This window comes from Cannabis sativa, chromosome 2 (assembly GCF_029168945.1).
Source record: "Cannabis sativa cultivar Pink pepper isolate KNU-18-1 chromosome 2, ASM2916894v1, whole genome shotgun sequence".
In the NCBI taxonomy this organism is placed as follows: Eukaryota; Viridiplantae; Streptophyta; class Magnoliopsida; order Rosales; family Cannabaceae; genus Cannabis; species Cannabis sativa.
Window position 1 is genome coordinate 79,352,158 of NC_083602.1, and position 19,704 is coordinate 79,371,861.

General features: G+C 34.4%; 2 protein-coding genes across 2 annotated transcripts; both read right to left on the bottom strand.

The window, feature by feature from the left end:
* Nucleotides 1-3,351: 3,351 nt before the first annotated feature.
* Nucleotides 3,352-4,859, bottom strand: LOC115720197 (uncharacterized). The gene is made up of 2 exons (XM_030649354.2): nt 4,764-4,859; nt 3,352-3,858 (listed from the first exon to the last, which is right to left on the bottom strand). The coding sequence occupies exons 1-2, from the start codon at nt 4,857-4,859 to the stop codon at nt 3,352-3,354; spliced, it is 603 nt and encodes a 200-aa protein (XP_030505214.2).
* Nucleotides 4,860-5,299: 440 nt separating this feature from the next.
* Nucleotides 5,300-10,080, bottom strand: LOC115719476 (uncharacterized). The gene is made up of 11 exons (XM_030648538.2): nt 8,866-10,080; nt 8,503-8,705; nt 8,214-8,411; nt 8,052-8,123; nt 7,846-7,941; nt 7,372-7,451; nt 7,143-7,218; nt 6,816-7,026; nt 6,439-6,738; nt 6,256-6,345; nt 5,300-6,151 (listed from the first exon to the last, which is right to left on the bottom strand). The coding sequence occupies exons 1-11, from the start codon at nt 9,467-9,469 to the stop codon at nt 5,412-5,414; spliced, it is 2,670 nt and encodes an 889-aa protein (XP_030504398.2). The 5' UTR covers nt 9,470-10,080; the 3' UTR covers nt 5,300-5,411.
* Between the last annotated feature and the right edge of the window lie 9,624 nt (nt 10,081-19,704).

Here is a 19,704-nt window from a genome sequence, read left to right on the forward strand (position 1 = left end):
CACCAAGAACATTCTCTGTATTTATAAGGGTAACATTCCCCAAGTGTGGAATCTGTATTAAATACATCCATCAATAACAAAGACTCGTGGACTAAGGCTCATTATCGCCCCAACCACGTAAAAATCCTTCTCTCGCTTTCTTACAGCTCAATATTATAATCATATTTTAGTAGTTGCCGAAAATCTTGGTCAACAGTTATTAAATAGTTAGAATTGGAATTTAAATGGTTGAATTAGAAAATTGGCGTTTTTGAGAAAATCAGATGCAGAAAAGATAAAACTGCAAAATTGCAAAAAGTGAGGCCCAAATCCACTTGTATAGGGCCAGCCACTTTTGTAGGAAATTTAAACTGATATTTTCATTATTTTAATGCCAAATAATTCAAACCTAACCCTAGTGGAATGCTATAAATAGATAGTGAAGGCTTCAGGAAAATTACACTTTTCTTCTGACACTTTTGATTCAGAAAAAACTGAGTCTTCTCTCTCCCTATCTTTGGCTGACCCTTCTCTTTCTCCTTCCCTCTTCAATTCAAAAATCTTAGTGTGAGAGTAGTGCCCACACACAGCAAGTGATACCTCAATCATAGTGAGGAAGATCGTGAAGAAAGACTTTCAGGAAGAAGGAGGTTTCAGCATCAAAGATTCAGAGAAAGAGATCCAGGTTCAGATATTGATAATGCTCTGCTACAGAAAGGAATCAAGGGCTAGATATCTGAACGGAAGGAGTCATATTATTCCGCTGCACCCAATGTAAGGTTTCTTAAACTTTACATGTGTTTATTTCATTGTTTTAGAAAGTTCATATTTAGGGTGTTTAAATAACATACTTGTGAGTAGATCTAAGATCCTGGTAAAATAATTTCCAACACTGCAAACTACGTTTAATATCACGCTAACACGCCTATGTTAGTTAGGGTGTTACATAGATGTTCTATTAATTAAGTAGGCTGCAGTAGCAACACAATCTCCCCAATGCACCAAAGGTATGTAAGACTGTAAAAGTAAAGCCCTAGCAACATTGAGAAAATGCTGGTGCTTTCTCTCAAGAACAAAGTTTTGTTGAGGTCTTCGCACACATGAGTGATAATGCATAATTCCATGTTCATTCAAGTCTTTGAACTGTAATTCTTTTGCATTACCAGACCTCATACCGTTAATGGTCTTACCAAACTGATTTTGAACAAGCTTGATGAACTGGGGTACAGTGTAATATCCCCGAAAATAAATAATATTTAAATGGACATATTTTATTAAATATGTAATTTCTTGAGAAATGAAGTAGGATTATGATCTTACTTAGGTAATTGTTGAGAAATTAATTAATGAAATACGTTATTTTTGGGCCCGACAATTGTGGAATTTTAGCTATGTGGTTAGCAATGTCACGACATTAAATGAAGAATTATTTTGAGAATATCCCGGATTAAGTTAGAATTTTATTAGAATGTCGGATTGGGGAATTAGTAAAATTACCATAAATGCCCCTAAGTTATAATTTTAGTTTAAGTTTCTTTGAAGGGTAAATTAGTCATTTTTTATGTTTTGACTTCTTGACCTTTGACTTTTTGCTGGGCTGATTGTTAGTTTAAAAAAAAAAAAAAAAAAAAGAAAGGCAACCTTATTTAAGTTGCTTCCAAGGCAAGAAAACAAAAACAAAATTACATAACTTCAAGCATTTTCTTCTTCCTCTCTTGCCGACCCTTGAAGCAGCTGGGAACCAAGGAAAACTCATTTCTTTTCTTCAATTTCTTGAGCTAATCTTAACCCTAGAAGCTAGCTAAGTGGAGGTAAAGGGAAGGCCAAAGTCGAGCAACCATGAGTTTATGGTCGCAGCAGCAATGTACATACCAGCCGTAGGCAGCCCAGTTTACAGGATGCTCTATTTTGATTGTATTTTGGAAAATATAAAGCTTATGTTGTAAAACACTTTGAAATCAGTTTGTAAATATTTTGAAAACAGGGGAACCCCGTAATCCATGTTACTTATCTTTTGTTAAACAGTTTAAAAGTTGAGTTTTAACTATCAAAATTTAATTACCCACACTTTTAGTATAATTACATCTTATATAATTATTGGTATTTTAAATAAATTGCACACACGTGGCGTCCCTGTTGGACAGGGCGTTACATATAGCATATTGAGCATCAAACTTTTGTTTGATGAGTTTGATCCATGTGTATCTGGAACAGTCATCAACAATAGTGATGAAATATCTATACCCTTCAATTGTGCAAGTGTTATAAGGACCCCAAATGTCAACATGAATGAGATAAAATATTTTTCAGCAATGTTATGATTTGAAATGAAAGGAAGTTTTCTTTGTTTTGCATAATAACAAAATGGAACAACAAAATAGGGAATTAGAATCAACATGAAATTTCAAAGCTTTATTCAAAGGGTGAATTTTTACACAAGGTGGATGGCCCATTCTATAGTGCCAAACTGTTTCATTAGAAATCTTTGAGTCTGAAATAGATGGAGAAGTAGAAGCAAATTTTTAATTACAACTTTGATCACAACCCAGGTAGTACAAGTTGTCAAACTTTCTACCCATCCCAATCACCTTGGTCTTGGAAGTGTCCTGGATGACAAAACTTTCATCAGAAAATAAGAAGGTGCAATTAGTTGTGGCTGTTAAAGAGTTGACAGACAACAGATTACACTTAAAAGTAGGCACATATAAGACATTCTCAAGAGTAAGTTCAGGCTTTAAAATGACTGTTCCTATGCAGGAAACTTCTGCATGTAAACCATTAGGCAAAAGAACAGTTTTTAAATTGTAATTGACATAAATATTTTTGAATAAAAGGAAATCATGACACGCATGATGTGTTGCTCTTGTGTCAATTATCCATTGAGAATTATGAACAAAAAATTTCTTACCAGAGAAGTGAGAGACTACAGGTTGATCTTCAGAAACATTCAGTTGTTTTCTTAGCAAGAATGGCCATAAGCTTCTGACATTGAAAACTTGACAAGCTAGAGATGAGGTCTCTCTCCATTAAGGACTCCTCTGGTTTTCCTTCATCAGCTCCTGAAAAATTTACACCTGTTGGCTTCCCTGTATTTTCTTTAGCATCACGATTGGGAAACTTGCCATGGTATTTATGTCCAAGAGGATATCCTTTTAACTTGTAACATCTCTCAATCGAATGATCATTCATTCCACAATGAGTACAATTGTAATTAGATCTAAAAGGTTGAACAACTCCAACAAACTGTCCATTATTTCCTGATGTGCCTTTCAGTCTCAGTAGAAGTATTACCTCCATTAGTTAAACTCCTTTGCCTTTCTTCCTGAACCACAACAGCGTAAGCTTTATTCACACTTGGAAGGGGATCACGCATCAAAATCTAAACCTAACCAAGCTGTAGAAATCATTTAATCCAACCAAAACTTCGAGTAATCGATCCTCTTCTTGATACTCTTGGATCACCTTCATTGCATTACAAGAACAAACAGGTTGTGGTCTATACTCCCTTATTTGATCCCATAATGCTTTCAATTGAGTATAGTATGTAGTAACAGTGTTGGATTCTTGAGTGAGGATTTCCATCATCTTCTTTGCTTCAAAGATACGAGGTGCATTCTTCTCAGTGAAGCGTTCATGTAACTCTGCCCAAATTTCTGCAGCATTATCATGATACATGATATTGTCTGCAATCTCATCAGAAATTGCGTGCAAGATCCAAGAGATGACAGTGTTGTTGCATCTACACCAACTGTCATAATCATCGTGATCTTCATCAGGTTGTGGCAGCTTTCCATTAACGAATTTAACTTTGTTTCTAGCAACCAAAGCAATCAGCATCGATCTTCTCCATGTGCTGTAATTCTCACTGCCTTTGAGAATCTTAGGAACAAGAATAGCACAGGATTATCACCATTCAAAAGAAAATAAGGATTCGAAAGATCGTTTGCAGTTGTCGATCTCGAATTTTCTCCAAGGACAGAGAACATATTCGAATCAATGTGTTCTCTGCTTCACGATTTGCTCGAGTGTGTACTCCTCCACCTCGAACTTGAGCTCTACTGCCTCGACCCATTAACACAAAGCAAAAACCAAATCAAAGAGAAAGTAGAAGAATAAGAAGAAGAAGAAGAAGAAGAGCTCACGAAGTTGGCTCTGATACCATAACAGCTCGAAAGAGCAAGAACATGAAGAATGAAAAGACAGAAAAAATGTAAAACCAGATCTTTATTGAATGAATGATCTCATCTGATACAAACACCAATGGAAGCTACTTATACATGTAGCTTTGAAACAATACAGCTAAGCGAATTCAAAATGACAGTTAAGCAACCAACCAACTAACTAACTAGCATCCTAACCGACACTCTAACCAACTAACAATTTTCATAACCAATCTTGATACATCTAGATCCCAAGCCGTCATTATCAAAGGCTTCCTATCAAAGAACTGGTATACACCCTTTAACAAACTATCTCTATCTTCAATTGTATGAAATCTCACCAGAAACACACCATGCGTGAGTAAACTAATTCAATCAATGTTACTCACGCATGCGTGAGTAAACACACCATGCGTGAGTAACCTACCATGACATGAATTGGACGGTTCGCCCCCAACATATAACAAACAAGGGTAGATTTCCAGTCGTGAATTTCATCTATTATGTTTTCTTTTAGGATCTTAGCACATCCTCCAATATCTCCTATAGCTCAAAATTAAAAAATAGAAGTAGAGTTTTAGGATTACCTACTATATTTTTGGCACTCGCCATTACTCCCATTACCTCTACAAAGAAAGCCTTAACCTCAGATGTGTGGAAGATTTCCTTGTCGGATGATCTTGGCGGAAGCTCTACATCGACACCATCATCTCCAATCATAGATTTCGTAACAATCGTTGGTAATGGCTCTTCACCCAAAATCAAATGTTCTTGTGATTCTTGTTCGGAATCTGAAACGTGAAGTTCTTCATTCCCGATTATATCATCAATCTTCTTTGTTTTCTTTACCGTATCAGTAAAGCTTGGCCCTTTCCTCTTGGTTCCCTCTTAGTCGCCTGAATCTTAGCAGCATCTCTTCGCAATCTTGGTCTCCCCGTCATGGCTAAACCCTAGCAGAGAAGAGTTAGAGAGAACAAGATTTGTTTTAATTTTGGCTTCAAGATTCTCTTTTAATATCTTAAGAAATATGGCTTAAGAAGGGATAGGAGATAGAGATTGGTTTGGGGATTTGTAAATGGGGTTGCTATTATCATTGTAAAAGGGAATCTGAGGTAGACAGATGGAGTTGTTAATAGGTTTATGAAGTAATACGATCTTCCTGAGTTAGAAAAAAAAAGAATTTTATTTCAGTACTTTCAATAAAATAATCGCCTACATGAAAATTTATACTCCCATTGAAGGTGGCTAGTCATCTTCATGTTATGATCTAATTTAAGTTGCAATGTTGAAATAAACTGTGTAAGATTCATCTCTAAAGCTAAACAATGGAGACAAAAGGAAATTTCTTGATGCTCCTTTAGCAACAAAGCTAATAGGATGGTACTTGGTGAGTCCTTTATTCATTGCAAAGCTGGCTCCCACACTTGATGATATTTTCAAGTTACAGCCCAGCTTCAATCTGCCACCTGCCTCATTGCTCACACTATACACAAAGCAACCTTTCTTACTTTGCAACTCTAATGATACTGACTCATTTCTTCCGTCTAATCCAGAAACAACCCGGAAAAGTGATGTAGAAGTTTTGTCATTTGAGGGATCTGTCACTGTGAGGTCATTGTCTTCTCCTTGCTCCATTACAATCATTCCAGGAAAATCAAATGGCTCCAACATTACTGATTTTCCAAAGATGTCCTTGGTTGGGGATAAGTCTGAAGAAGGCGAGTCCGTTATGATGAGTCTGAAAGTGGCATGAAGAGAAGAGTCTGTCCCAGATTCAGGAAGTTTCTCCATAGTGATAAAATTGTTTGAGTTTGTTAAGACGAGTGTTGAGTCTTCATGGTCTTGGGTGAACGACACCAAATAATCATTGTAAGAGGAAGGGATTGGAGTAATCCAATTTGAAGGAGAGCTAATTGATCCAGTTTTTAGGTTCCAATCACCACTGCTATGACCAACAAGTAGATAAGGGCCGTAAAGAATGGCCTGTATTGTAGCATACTCAGGTCGGTCATCTGGATCATTTCCAAGACAAAATAGTCAGCATATATCTATAAAGTTCTGTTGAAAAACTTGGTAAACATGCGAGTTTATAAAGGTGGATACCCAGTGAATCTACCTTTAATGGGGTCTATTCTTAGAGTAATTGGTAGCTGAAGTGTTACTACGTCACCAGGGCTCCAGTTATTAGTAATTGAAAGAAAATTACCTACATTATTATAAAATGACAAAAAGTTAAATTTTAGAAGCTCACAACCAACGCAAACACTAGAAATTTATTTGAGATTGTAATCCACTGAACCTGGAGCTGGTGGAGAAATTTCTTTGGCATTTAAGGTTGCCTTTGCGCCACTTGTGTGTGTCCAACTTGGCACTCGCAGCTTTAATGTCGATGACTTTCGTGACTGCCCAGGTGTAATTGTGAAAGTCACTCGAAGGTAAGGATCCCATGAGTTAACTTGATCAACTTTCTGGTTAACCACAACTTTTCCAAGTTTCCAGTCAAGGGAACTTGGTATGTATTGGATGACATAAAGACTAGGAACTTCTCCATTTTCTTCAAAATATATTGAATCTCCTAGCTTTGAAAATGATTCAATTCCTGAAATATGTTCAAGATCAACACTTTCAGCTCAACCTTTTAATTAAAGAAATTAAGTACTAAGCACAATGCCTTACCTGTTCCATAGCAGCACCAGAAAGACTCGAATGGCTTTCCCCATCCGTGGTAGCTTTTGCTCTTGGAAACTCCGTAACCTAGTGGAAGCATGTAAATCATAACTCCTGGTTCTGTTCCTCTTTGGATTCCTAGCACACCATTTGTAAGAGCCCTCTCATAGTAGTCTGCATATGCCATTTCTTTAGTCCACCTAAACAGATGGCGAGAGACCTGAACATTGTAAACATAATGTACAACACTTAAATTAGCAAGCATATTTTCACCATAATTTGTTGTTATATGTAAGTACTATGGCAAGTTATAAAATTCAAACGAAAATGAGATACCTTTAGCATGTTGTAAGTTGTGCATGACTCTTCATTCTCAGTTTGTAGAGTGTTTGCCAATCTCTTAGGGTCAGACCTGGTCACAACAGATTAAAAGTACATCCATCGAAAAAGAAAAATGAAAAATAAAATAATAAAAACTTCTTAGCTAAAAATGAAAGATTTTAAAAAAAGAAAAGTTATTGTGAACGAATTTAATTTGAAACTTAAAAGGGGTTAATAATAATACCAGAACTCGTTGACTGATGTTCCTCCAGTTGCATAGCTGTGAGACGAGTTCACAACCTCCATGAAGAATGTTCCTATGTCCTAGGAATCGATAAAAGAATATGTTCCTATTATCTTAACACACTTTATTATCTTAACACTTTTTGTTATGAATGAACGAAAATATAGAAGAGAGAAAATTAAAAGAAAATAATTAGTCTTTTTCTTTTGAGGGATGAAAATTGTTTGATGGGGTAGAAACTAGAAAGGAAAGAAAAGTAAATTGTTATGAAAATTCCTATATTACCCTCAAATTATTAGTTTATGACAAAAATAAATTAGTAATTTCTCTCCAAATTAGAGGAGAAATCCATTTAAAATAAAATAAAAAATAATTAGTGGAGAAATTAACTACCAAATGGAGCTATAGAAATGATGTCATTAGCTCCATTGAAAACTGCTGACATATGTTGTAAAATGAATAAAAAGGAATTACCTTATAAAGTGGATCACCAGTGATTTCGTATCGCAATTGCGAACCAACTACAATTGGGATATGTGAATTAGCATGAAAACCAGATATATCATCCGCCTACAATCAAAAGACAAAAATTGGTGACATGGAATAGGCAATTCATTAAAAATATGAAGTTCTATATCCTTAAGTAGTAACAGATATATATACATAAACATATTGCATACCTGAACTGCGAGCAAGCCTAGGAAGCATGGTTTATCAAATAGGTGAGCCAACAGTAAATGCTTTGGATTTGCCTGATCATATTAACATGAAATTTCCTTGTCAAGTTTTTCCATTGTCTTATCACAATAATACAAGTAAATTCCAACCACAGAATTACCTACCGTTATGCTGTATAGTCTATACAGCACATCGTTCATGCCACCAGTTTCTTCATTGAGTGTCCGGTAGTGTCTTTCAACTGTGTATTTGGAGACCACATTTTGAACACGCTTGTAAAAGTAGTCAACCATCCAAGTCATCATTTTGAAAGCTTGATCATTACCAGCTAATGTATATTGATCCAGTAGACCTGCTAGAATCTGTCAAAGTAAACAAGTCAAAAAAAATTATATTCTATAAAATTTGTTTAGGCCTCTTACATCCAGTTTAACAAATCAAGTAAAACTCAACCTTGTGAATAGTGTAATATGGAGCCCAGACCGGTTTTATGGCCTCAAAACGATCAAATAGCTCAGATGGAAAAGCAGAAAGATACCCAGTGCCCAATTTTACTTGACATTCAGATAGATGAGACACTACAGCAGACATTTTTTGTTTGAGAGTATCGTTATGTGTGCTTGCCCACATTTGTGCTGTTGCACTCAAGTAATGCCCTTCAACATCACAAAATCAAGCTCTCTGTTATAAAATGTACAAGTGAACAGAACAATATAGTGAAGAAATATTGACTACTGTATCATAAGACATAATCATAAATATATAGAAATTTTTTATTTTCTATTTTTTAACAAGGGAAATTAAAATAAGACCAACCTACAAAATGACCCCGGAGCTCTTTGTCTGGCCCCTCCCAACCAGAGTATGGATTTCCAGGAGTTGCCAAACCTGCTGTCTTTCTGAAGCTCCATACTAAGCTATCCACATCTAATATCAATAAATACTCCAAATTTGTTTGCTGTGCCATTCCATGTGTCGAAACAGGATTCAGTCTCACATCATGCAAAGATATTTCCTTGAGAAAATTCCCTGAACCATCATGAACACCTGAATTTTTCAGTTTCCTGTACATCATTGTCCATTCAAGTTCATCTTCTTCCTTCAAAATCTTTCTTGGAAGCAACTTTGACCAGGCTGAATCATCTGTTGGTGTCAAATGATAGTGTGAGAACATCTCTTGTCTCCAACTCTCATTCTTGGATATTAAAAGCTCGTATCGAAGACTGTGTGATGAGAGTTCAGTAGGAATATTCGTACACTCTTTACAGTAACCAAATCCAGATAACACAGTAAGTATAAACAAAACAAAAAGCTCGAAAGATGCAAAAATTTTCATTCTCACCAAAAACCCAGATTGGAAACTACCTAAACTTAACCAAAAACCAAATAAACTGAGGTCTAAAATCAATAGATGTCTCATTTAACAAATGCCCAGGAAGCCATAAAGACCCAGTACTGGCAGGAAAACTCAATGAGAACCGATATCAAATACAGAAAACAAAAACTCCTAGTCCAATGAACATGACTGGAGCTGTGGAGAGGAAGAAGAGAAAAAGAAACTGAATTGTGCTTTAAAAGAAGCAAATGGGGAAAATGCCAAGAACAGGTTTTTAAATTTAAAAGTATAACAACATGTGAATGGTTCTGTATACAGCTCTATCCAAGACCATCTCGTGAAAGCTAAGAATAGGCATTGAGTAAAGTAAAATACCCACAAACATCAATCCATTTATAATTAACTGCTAATTAAGATATTTTACTTTGCAACTACTCAACATTCCAGGGCCACTGAGGGAATTAGAGAGAAAAAACAAAAAAGAGACAGGTGATCATATCACGGATACAATGCTTTTTCTCTTGAGTTTGACATTGTGAGATATAGATTATTAGATTGCATTGAATTTTGATACCACAAACTATTTTTGTATAATATTTATACAAATATGAAGACGTGAGTGACCAAACTAAAAGCAAGACGACTCTTCTTTTTCTTTTTAAGTTTTTGCCACTCGCATTCGCATGACTCATCTCATCTTAAGGCACAAAGGATTCTACAAAATTTGATGACCTCCACATCAGTATAGGTATAGCTCAGTAAAATTATTATTATATCAAGGAATTTTTTTTTTAATATATGCACCTTGTATTTTTATGAAAAATGTATTTGATATTTTGTATTTTTAATTATACTTAATCAGTATTATATTTTCAAATTGTTACTCTAAAATAAAATTTAATTTATATAATTTTATCAATTTAACTAAATAGACATAAGTTATATGTAATCAAATAATTAAATTTAAATTTAAAATTCATAAAATTTTAGACAGTTTAATTGAATTGATAAAATTTTATCAAGAAAATTTAAATTTAGGGTATCAAATATGTATAATTTTAAAATATGAAGTACGAAATAAGCATTATTAAAAACACAAGATCTAACTTGTATTTACATAAAACACAAAGTACCAAATAACCCTTAGAATAATTACTATTTTTGTCTTCTCATCCTTTCACATTACCTAATCTTACCCTAAAATATGCAATCTTCTTTTTTTACCATTTAAAATTAACATTTTTACCTTATAAATTTTCACCAACACTAAATTTTGCTCTTTTCCATTAAAAATTAATTTAAAAATTATAATTTTCTATTAATTATGACAAATTAAAAGAAAATTATTAAAAAATCTTATGAAAGTATTAAATAAATAAAAAAAATATTTAGTTTTTTTTTTTAAAAAAAAAATCTAAATTATTCTTAAAATATAATTTCAAATTTTATTTTATTAATAAACATATATCTTAAAAACACATATCAAAATTATTAAAAAAATCCAATAAATAATTTAACAAAATATTTTTTTTCTTTTTTGAGAAAATAAGGCTTATTTATAATACAAACTCGCATCTTAAAAAATAGAAAAATTAAAATTAAAATTCAATAAAAATATATAATTATTTGAAAAGAAATTGGAAATTAAACTAAAAAATATTGATATTTACTTAATCAAATTTAGATTTTTAGAGAAAAATACACTCAAACTTATTCCTATAATTTTTTTTTTAAAAAAAAAAAATTGAGGTTTTAATATACTATTTGATATATAAATGAGTTATTTTTCATTTATTTTTTAAATCACTTAATTAGTTTTAAATTTTGATTTCTATTTTTATTCTTAATCATTAAAAATGATTTTTTTAAGATCTAAATTATTTTTTTTAAGATTTACTGGAAATTAAATATCGAATCTTTGTTATTTTTATTTGGAGTGGTACGATTTGATAGTTGTTAAAGTTTAAGCAATAAATTTAATAATTTACAAATATACATCAGCATTTAAACATAATAATGGGATGAGATCTAACATCAAAACTGAAGTTTTGTAAATACAAAAGTTTATGGAAAATTTTTAACAAGTTATTTTAGGGGGCAAGATTAAATAATGTCGAAAGTCAGCAGTAAAATTGTAAACAGTAAATTATTCATTCATTCAAGTCCTCAACTGAAAGAAACCTAATAAAAAGAAAAAGTTTTATATTGTACACTTTACTTTCTTCTTTTTTATAATATTAAAATACTAAATATCTTTCAATAATTAATAATCTTCTGTTATTTTTTTATTAAAGAAATAATCCGTTGTTAAGACAATCATAAATCGAATAAATTTATCATTTTCATAGCGAAATTTTATTCAAATTTACAATTAATTTAATAAAATCACATAAGAAGTTAGACTATGTCTAATTTATGAATTTTCACTAAGCAGAGGGCGAAATTGTAAAGAAAAGAGATTCTAGGTTTATTTATTTATTAATGGACTTTATATGTCTAGTTAATAATTAAATTAAATGACCATATTATTTAATAATCTATTTTAGTTATTAAATAATTAGTTTTGGCATTTAAAAGGTTAGAATTGGAAAGTTGGCATTTTGAGAAAATAGAAATAAAATTTGTTAAAACTGCAAAATCAAGTGGGGCCCATTATCTACACCTTGGCCGGCCACTTATTTAAGTTTTTCAAATTGATATTTTCATTATTTTAATGCCAAATAATTCTTAACCTACACCTAGTAGTTGCCTATAAATAGAAAGTGATTGCTCAGTCAAAATAAGACTTTTCATTATTCTTTTGTCAGAAAATTTTCTCTTCAGAAAAACTGAGCCTTCCCTTTTCTAAACCTTGGCCGAACCTCTCTCTCTTTTCTCTTCCTAAATTTCGAACCTAAGTGAAAGAGTAAGTGCCCACACACAGCAAGTGGTAACTCAATCATAGATTGGAAGACTGTGAAGGATCACAAACAAAGAAGAAGGACATTCGCGCTTAGATCTTGATAATACTCTGCGACAGAAAGGATACAAGGGTTAGAGATCTGAGTGGAAGGAGACATTAATTCCGCTGCATCAATGTAAGGTTTTCTCAACTTTATATGTGTTTATTTTATCGTTTTAGAAAGTTCATATTTAGGGTGTTAAACAACATACTTGTGAGTAGATCTAAGATCCTGGTAAAATAATTTCCAATAGTTGAGGAGGTTGTACTGTCAGGAGGAGACAGTACAAGACATGTTCTATTTTCCTCAACAGCTCTTTTGGGCTCGTACAATGAGGCTGGGCAGCCCTTGAATAGGCTTGGTCATCCTTCAGTGGTTGGAGTGGACCATGTTCTAGGAAAGGCTACCGAGCCTTAGGTTCTTGACCGATGGATCTCTCCTCCATCCATTATCAGCACTAAGACACTTGACAGGATCAGGGAGAGTGCACTGATAGGAGATGTCTAGTGTGAGCAGCCATCGAGGGACCAACAAGCGCATCAGTTGGCCCTCAACTGGATGGCATGGTCAGAGTACCACATTAAGCAGGGAGCAGTATTGCCCTTACATCCCTACTTTAGAGACATCACTACATACTTCAGAGTGTGCCCGACTCCAATCACCCTAAAAGGTATAAAGTATCTTTCGGCGATGTTCTTTCTCTATGCTGAGTTAGGCTGGCCTTAGCCATCCCCTTATGAGATATGCCAAAAATGTATCCAAAAATGTTTCTGGACAGGATACTTTTACTTTAGCCAAATTGGCTATCAGTGGTTGGGTGATACCAACAGCACGCCATTATCAAAGGTGGGAGGATATGCCGACAACTAATTTATTGCTTGGGACATCCAGCATGTCCATCATTATCACTTTTAGAGAGTGCCAACCTATAAATGCTCCATCCTCACCCTCCGAATGTAGGATAGAGTCAATCATATTCTGTCACTCCTAGTTGATAGGAGGAATATATTGAGGCTGGTTTATACAACCAACTTCTTGTGATATGGTCTATATCCCCCAAAAGTTTGGCGTTACAGGGGCTAAGGGCCCGTCGGGAGGTCCAGACGGAGGAGGCTTGCCCAGGAGGTGGACATACTCCTAAGATGGATGACGATATCCCCCTTTCAAAAATTGTAAAGAACTTGGAGAGAAGAGAGAAAGTCCTCCCCTAACGCTGTGCTCGCGAAGGCACTGTTGACAACACCACTTTGTTGATTAGGCCTGGAGGCTAAGGTTCTGCCAGGCATGCTTGCCCCTTGCTTACATCTAGTGGCAAGGGCAAGGCGGCTACTAGCAGTTCAAATGACTGTTCTTTCGAGGATGATGGTAGTTGATAGTTGATAGCACAAACTTTTCTGCTTTTTTCTTATATTGAATATTTGTAACCTATATTATAACTTTGTTACTTTATATTTGCATTTCCAGGCTCAGAGATTTTGATGGAGAGCCCTCAAGTGGGGCTTCAGGTCGCCCTAGGGCCATGGTGGCCTGGACCATCCGATTTGGTGATGTTGTTGGGTCTTTACTACCTCCCCTTGAGGAAGACCCCACCTCCACGTTGGCCTTCGAGCAAGGGCACTTAGAGAACCAGCCGTGGGGCAGGCACAACCACCAGATAGAGAGTTGTAGAGGATGCTCATAGATGTATTGACATGATTCTACCCATTGTTGGTGGTGAGCTCCAAGAAATTGACGACGACGAGCCAGAGAGACTGTCATCCTGTGGTCTCTAAGACTTGACCTTAGTAAGTTATACATCTAATTTTGCTCAAATTGTTGTTCTGTCAAAAGTTGTCCGACCAGGTATAAAGCTTTGCAAGGTTGACTGACCACTGTTGTAGTATTGAGAAGCTGGCTGGCCAGGGAAGCATCAGAAAGAGGTTGGTCAGCTAGGTCCTCTCTCTGGCACTAACTCGATTTTGCTTTGATTTCAGGCCTTGTTGAAGTTCAACCTTTCTCATGCCAAGACCAAAGGGTCCTTGGGTGCTCTTCGGGAGAAGCTTAAGGTTCAGGAGGCCAAGCTTCTCGTGAAGGGGGAGGCCCTTACCAAGGTAAATGCTTTTGTTGAAAAGAGGCAGGGTTAATTACTTGTTTGGAGCGCATGCTTCATATTAGAAACCAAGAAAACAAGACACTTGCTACTGAGGCCTCCAAGTTGGAGGTGGAACTCAAGAAGAGAGACAAAGCACTAAAACTGGCTCTTGATGGCTAGAAAGCCATTAGGAACGTGTAAAGACCGCTTAGTTTAATTTGGAAATTAGCAGTTAATCATGTTTAATTATGAAAATTATTTATAGCTATTTAAATAATTATTTATACTGTTATTTTTGAATTCTGAAATGCATTTTATGTCATTTAGTAGCTTTCATAAGTTTGCATTTTGTCCTTTAGTGGATTTTATTTGGTTAAATTAAATGTTTAATAATGCTTTTGTTGGCTGAAGTAAAAGGAGTTATGTGGCATTTTCTTTTCATTCTTTTCAAAACTTAGAAAAATTACAAATTTCTCAAAGAGCTCTCTCTCTTTTCCTCTCTCTTTTTCGGCCATTTGAGGCAGCAAGAAAAGTGGATTTTCCTCTTCAATTTCAAGTGATTTTCAGCAAGTTAGAGTGATTCTAGTTGAGGTAATTCTTGTCTAGCTTCTTTACTTCTGTCTTCTTGAAAAATGATGAAAAAATGAGTAATGCATGGATGATTTTGATGATGTTGCTGCTGCTAATTGTTGTTGTTGTTTCTATGTTTAAAATGTTGAATTAAATATGTTTAGTTAGGTTGAAATGCATGCTAGTTGTTCTTGCTTTAGTTGGATAATTTTCTTGTTAAAAGCTATGGTTTTCAAAGTGAAAATTAAGGATTTGGTGGCTGTAGTTACTGCATGAATTAGGGTTTGTTTTCTACAGTGTTTTTATGCTTGATTATGTAGTTCTAAGCTAGTTTTGAGGCTTGTAAGTGAGCTTTAGCCAAGTTTGAGTTTGAACTCAAAGCTTGGAGCTCACATGGTAATTTTTAATTCTGTGCTTTCTGGGCTGTATTGATGCTTTAGAATTGTTCTATAGGATGTTTAGAACAGGTCTGGAAGTTTTTGTGTGATTTGGATTTGATTTTAGTTGAGTTATGAATTTTTGAAATTCTGCCTGCGAGGAACCGGAATTCCGGTTGTGCATCCGGAATTTCGGATGAGTTTTGAAAATTCTCAGAACCGGAATTCTGGTTGGACAACCGGTCTGCCGGTTGGGTGATTTTCAGAAACCATAGTTTTCCTCGTTTTTATGTTATTTGGAGTATTGCCATATTTTTTATCGATAGGGAAACTTTTAGTTCCTAGTTTAAGTCCCCGGGAAGTGATTTAGCGTATCACTTATAGTGTTGTGATTTTTATGGTTTAGGAGCCTGTAATCCGCCGTGCAGATAGTTCCAGTCAGGTTGACCGGCACACCTAAATTCGGAATTGAGGTAAGATTAGTATAACAGTGTGCATATATAGATTACATGTTTAGCGTGCATGTTAGGAAGCTTGTTAGATTACATTAGATATGTATGTTGGCTTCGAACCATCCGACTGTGTCACATCGGTATAGGCTAGAGTATGACTAGCAGCTGGAGTATGACCAGTATGACCGAGTATAGGCTGACACTGTAGCACATCAGCACAGGCTAGAGTATGACTAGCAGCTGGAGTATGACCAGTGTGCCGAGTATAGGCTGATACTTAGGTTGGTGGTTCCGTATTATTTGACGTATCACATCGGTACAGGCTAGAGTATGACTAGCACCTGGAGTATGACCAGTTTGACCGAGTATAGGTTGATACTGTAACACATCGGTACAGGCTAGAGTATGACTAGCAGCTGGAGTATGACCAGTTCGATCGAGTATAGGCTGTTACTTGTCAATAGTACCGTCCCTATGAACGTTCAGGACTCAGTATCGTGTTGGACACGACAGTTAGGGTTATGGTCAGGGTATGGGCGTCTGATCATGACTCAGGATTTATGTATGATTATTATTATGCTTTTCTTACTGAGTCTGTCGACTCACAGTGCTACGTTTATGTGTAGGTAAGGGCAAGGCTAAGGCTGATGGACCGTGAGCGAGCCGGTGAAGATTGTACATGTCGGGGCGGTTAGGCCTGGAGGGTACGATCATCGGGACAGCGAGGCTATTTTTGTAATTAGTCGCTAGGCGACAAGTATTTTGTATAGACAGTAAACTTTTGTAAATGGTTTTGTAATCGGGATCCCGAGTATTTTGTATAAATGTTTTACAAGTTTAATTAAAAAGTAAAAATTTTAATTAATCACGTTTTCCATAAACCTCGTTGAATAACAACGAGCTGCACAGTATGTTTAAAAATCACGTAATACGCCTATGCTAGTTAGGGTGTTACAGAACGAGTATGTTGGCTTGTCTTCGGAGGTCTTGTACGAGGTTAAGCTACGCAACCCCAGTGTTGACCTCTCCTACATGGGAGCTTCTTTCCTTGGAAGAACACTAGCCGAGGGGAGAGAATTGTATGAGAGCAGGATCCAAAAAGAATAGTGTTGGAATATGTTTTACCACGATCTAGATTTACTACCATGTATGTTATTTAACATCCTAAATAAGAATTTTTAAAACAATGTAAATAAACACATATAAAGCTTAGGAACCTTACAGTGGGTGCAGCGGAATATTAATGGCTCCTTCCACTCAGATCTCTAACCCTTGTATCCTGTCTGTAGCAGAGTATCTCCAAGATCTGAGCCCGAATATCCTTCTCTTGATTCTGGATTCTTCACAGCCTTACACACTATGATTGTGATACAACTTGATGTGTGTGGGCACTCACTCTATCACTCAAGGTATGAAAATATGAAGAAGGAAAGAGAGGGGCTGGTTCGAAATCAAAAGAAGAACAAGGCTAAGGAAAATTTTACTGAAGGTGAATTTTCATCATCTTTAAGTGTGAGCCATCACTATCTATTTATAGGCAACCATCTAGGTTTAGGTTTGGATTTATTATGCATTAAAATAATAGAAAAATTAAATGGAAAATACTCTTCAAGTGGCCGGCCAAGGATATGTGGGCCCCACTTAGAATTTTTCCACTTTTGACAATTTTTCCTTATTTTCTCAAAAATACCATTTTTCCAATTATAACCACTTAAATACCAAAACTATTTATTTAATAATTAAAATTAATTATTAAATGAAATTTCCATTTAATATATTTATTAATTAGACTTAATAAAATCTCTAAATTAATAAACAAACCCTAGAATATCTTTTCTTCACAATTAAGCCCTTGGTTAATGAAAATTCATAAACTAGACATAGTCTAACTTTAGAATTATAATTGATTAATTAAATCAATTATCTGAGTCTTACAAGCAGTATGGTCTCAACTAGTATGGGGACCGTGGGCCTATACAACCGAGCTTCCAATAAGTAAAACTAGAATTTACCAAGTAAATTCCCTAACTTATTAATTCCTTCTTGCATCCACCATAGAACTTGGAATTGCACTCTCAGTCATATAGAATGCTCTATATGTTCCACGATATAGATACGCTATAAACATTTAACCATCGTTCTAATCTCAATAATCAAAGATCCTCTATAGATGATTTACACTGAGTGGGGATAAATTTACCGTTTCACCCCTTAATGTATTTTATCTTTAAAACACTTAGCTTCCTATAAATGATATTTCAGTGGGCTAATATAATCACTGAAACAAGAGCTCTTCCATTTATCTGTATTAAGCCAAGCTCGAAGGAAATCATTGTTTCACTTCTATGTCCAGATAGAAGCTATAGATTCCATATCTATGTTTAGCGCTCCCACTCAATTGCACTATAATTTTCCCAAAATGTACGTATCACTCTGACCAAAAAGTAGGCTTAACTAACAAATCAAAGAACATGAATCGCACTCCTGAGATTGAATCTAAGCATGTCAGGATTAAGATCTTTTGATCTAAGATCAACTAGTGATATTGATTTAGAAAGATACAACGGTAAGATTATAATATCTTTACCAAGATCAATATCGGTCCCAGTCCAATGTATACTCCATACATCCGAAACTAGCATACTTAGCCAATGTTCTAGAAAGAACATAACACTTATCCAAGGTGTAAGTATACTTCATCACTGATTATCACATCAGTGTAAATCCAGTGCACTGATGAATCAGGGACTTTGTCTTTTGAAGCTTATAATCACTGTAATTTTGAATGACTATATGTTCTGGACTTACCAGATTTTGTATATATTAAACCATAAACATGAAAACTACATGTAAACATAAATGACTTCTAATCTTTCATTGATAACAAATCAGATTAGATTGAAATGAGTTTTATTTAGGGCATAAAATCCCAACAAATAGACCATCATCCAGCCCAATGAGTCGTCACCAAGCCACTTCAATGAGGCTATGGTCAGCACACCTACTGAGCAGGTGGCCAGCCAAGCTACTGACAAGGTGGCCGACAAGCATACAAAGGCCATGGCTGGCCCATTTTTCTTTGAAGTTTATATTTTTACTTTGACAATGGAATTTTTACACGAGATCATTCCACAAATACACAAAACAACAAAAAAATTATAAAAACACGGTTCTACGGAATTTTAAATAATTTTACGAGTTTTATGATCTTATTTATAGAAAATACAGTCCTTTAATGTATTTTTATGTTGTACTCTTATTAATTTGTTGTTATTTATATGTTATTTTTTATTGTTGTTTTGATGTTATTTGACTGTTATTTTTCTGTTACTTTTGTGTAGTTTTCTTGTTATTTTTATAAACACTGTAAATATATATATATAAAAAAAATATTTAAACGTAAAGATATGAATTTTTTACAAAAAATAATATTTTATGTAATTATCTCTTTTTACATTTACAATTTACCTATTTATTTTTTTTTTACTTTTTTTTATTTATTGAAACTTTTATAAAGTTTTTTTTTTCTTTCTTATATCTTTTTGTATTTTTTTTTTCATGGATTTTTTTTTCTTTGCTAACTTCTTTCTCTTTCTCTCTTTTTTTCTTTATTTTTCTTATGTAAGCTTAGCTGACCTTTTTTTTTTTATTCTCTTCTCTCTATCTGTCATTTTTATCTTTTTTCTTTCCCAATTCTCTCTTTCTCTCTCTTTCAATTTTTTTCATACTAATTTTTTTTATCTTTATATAAATATATATAATAAGTGTAAATTTTCATATTATTTTTTTTTCTAACACTTTTTTAGTCCCTCAAAAATTTTTATTTTATTATTATATTTTAACAAATACAAATACTTATTATATTTCTTTTTTCATTTTTTACATTTTCTTACTATTGAACACTCAA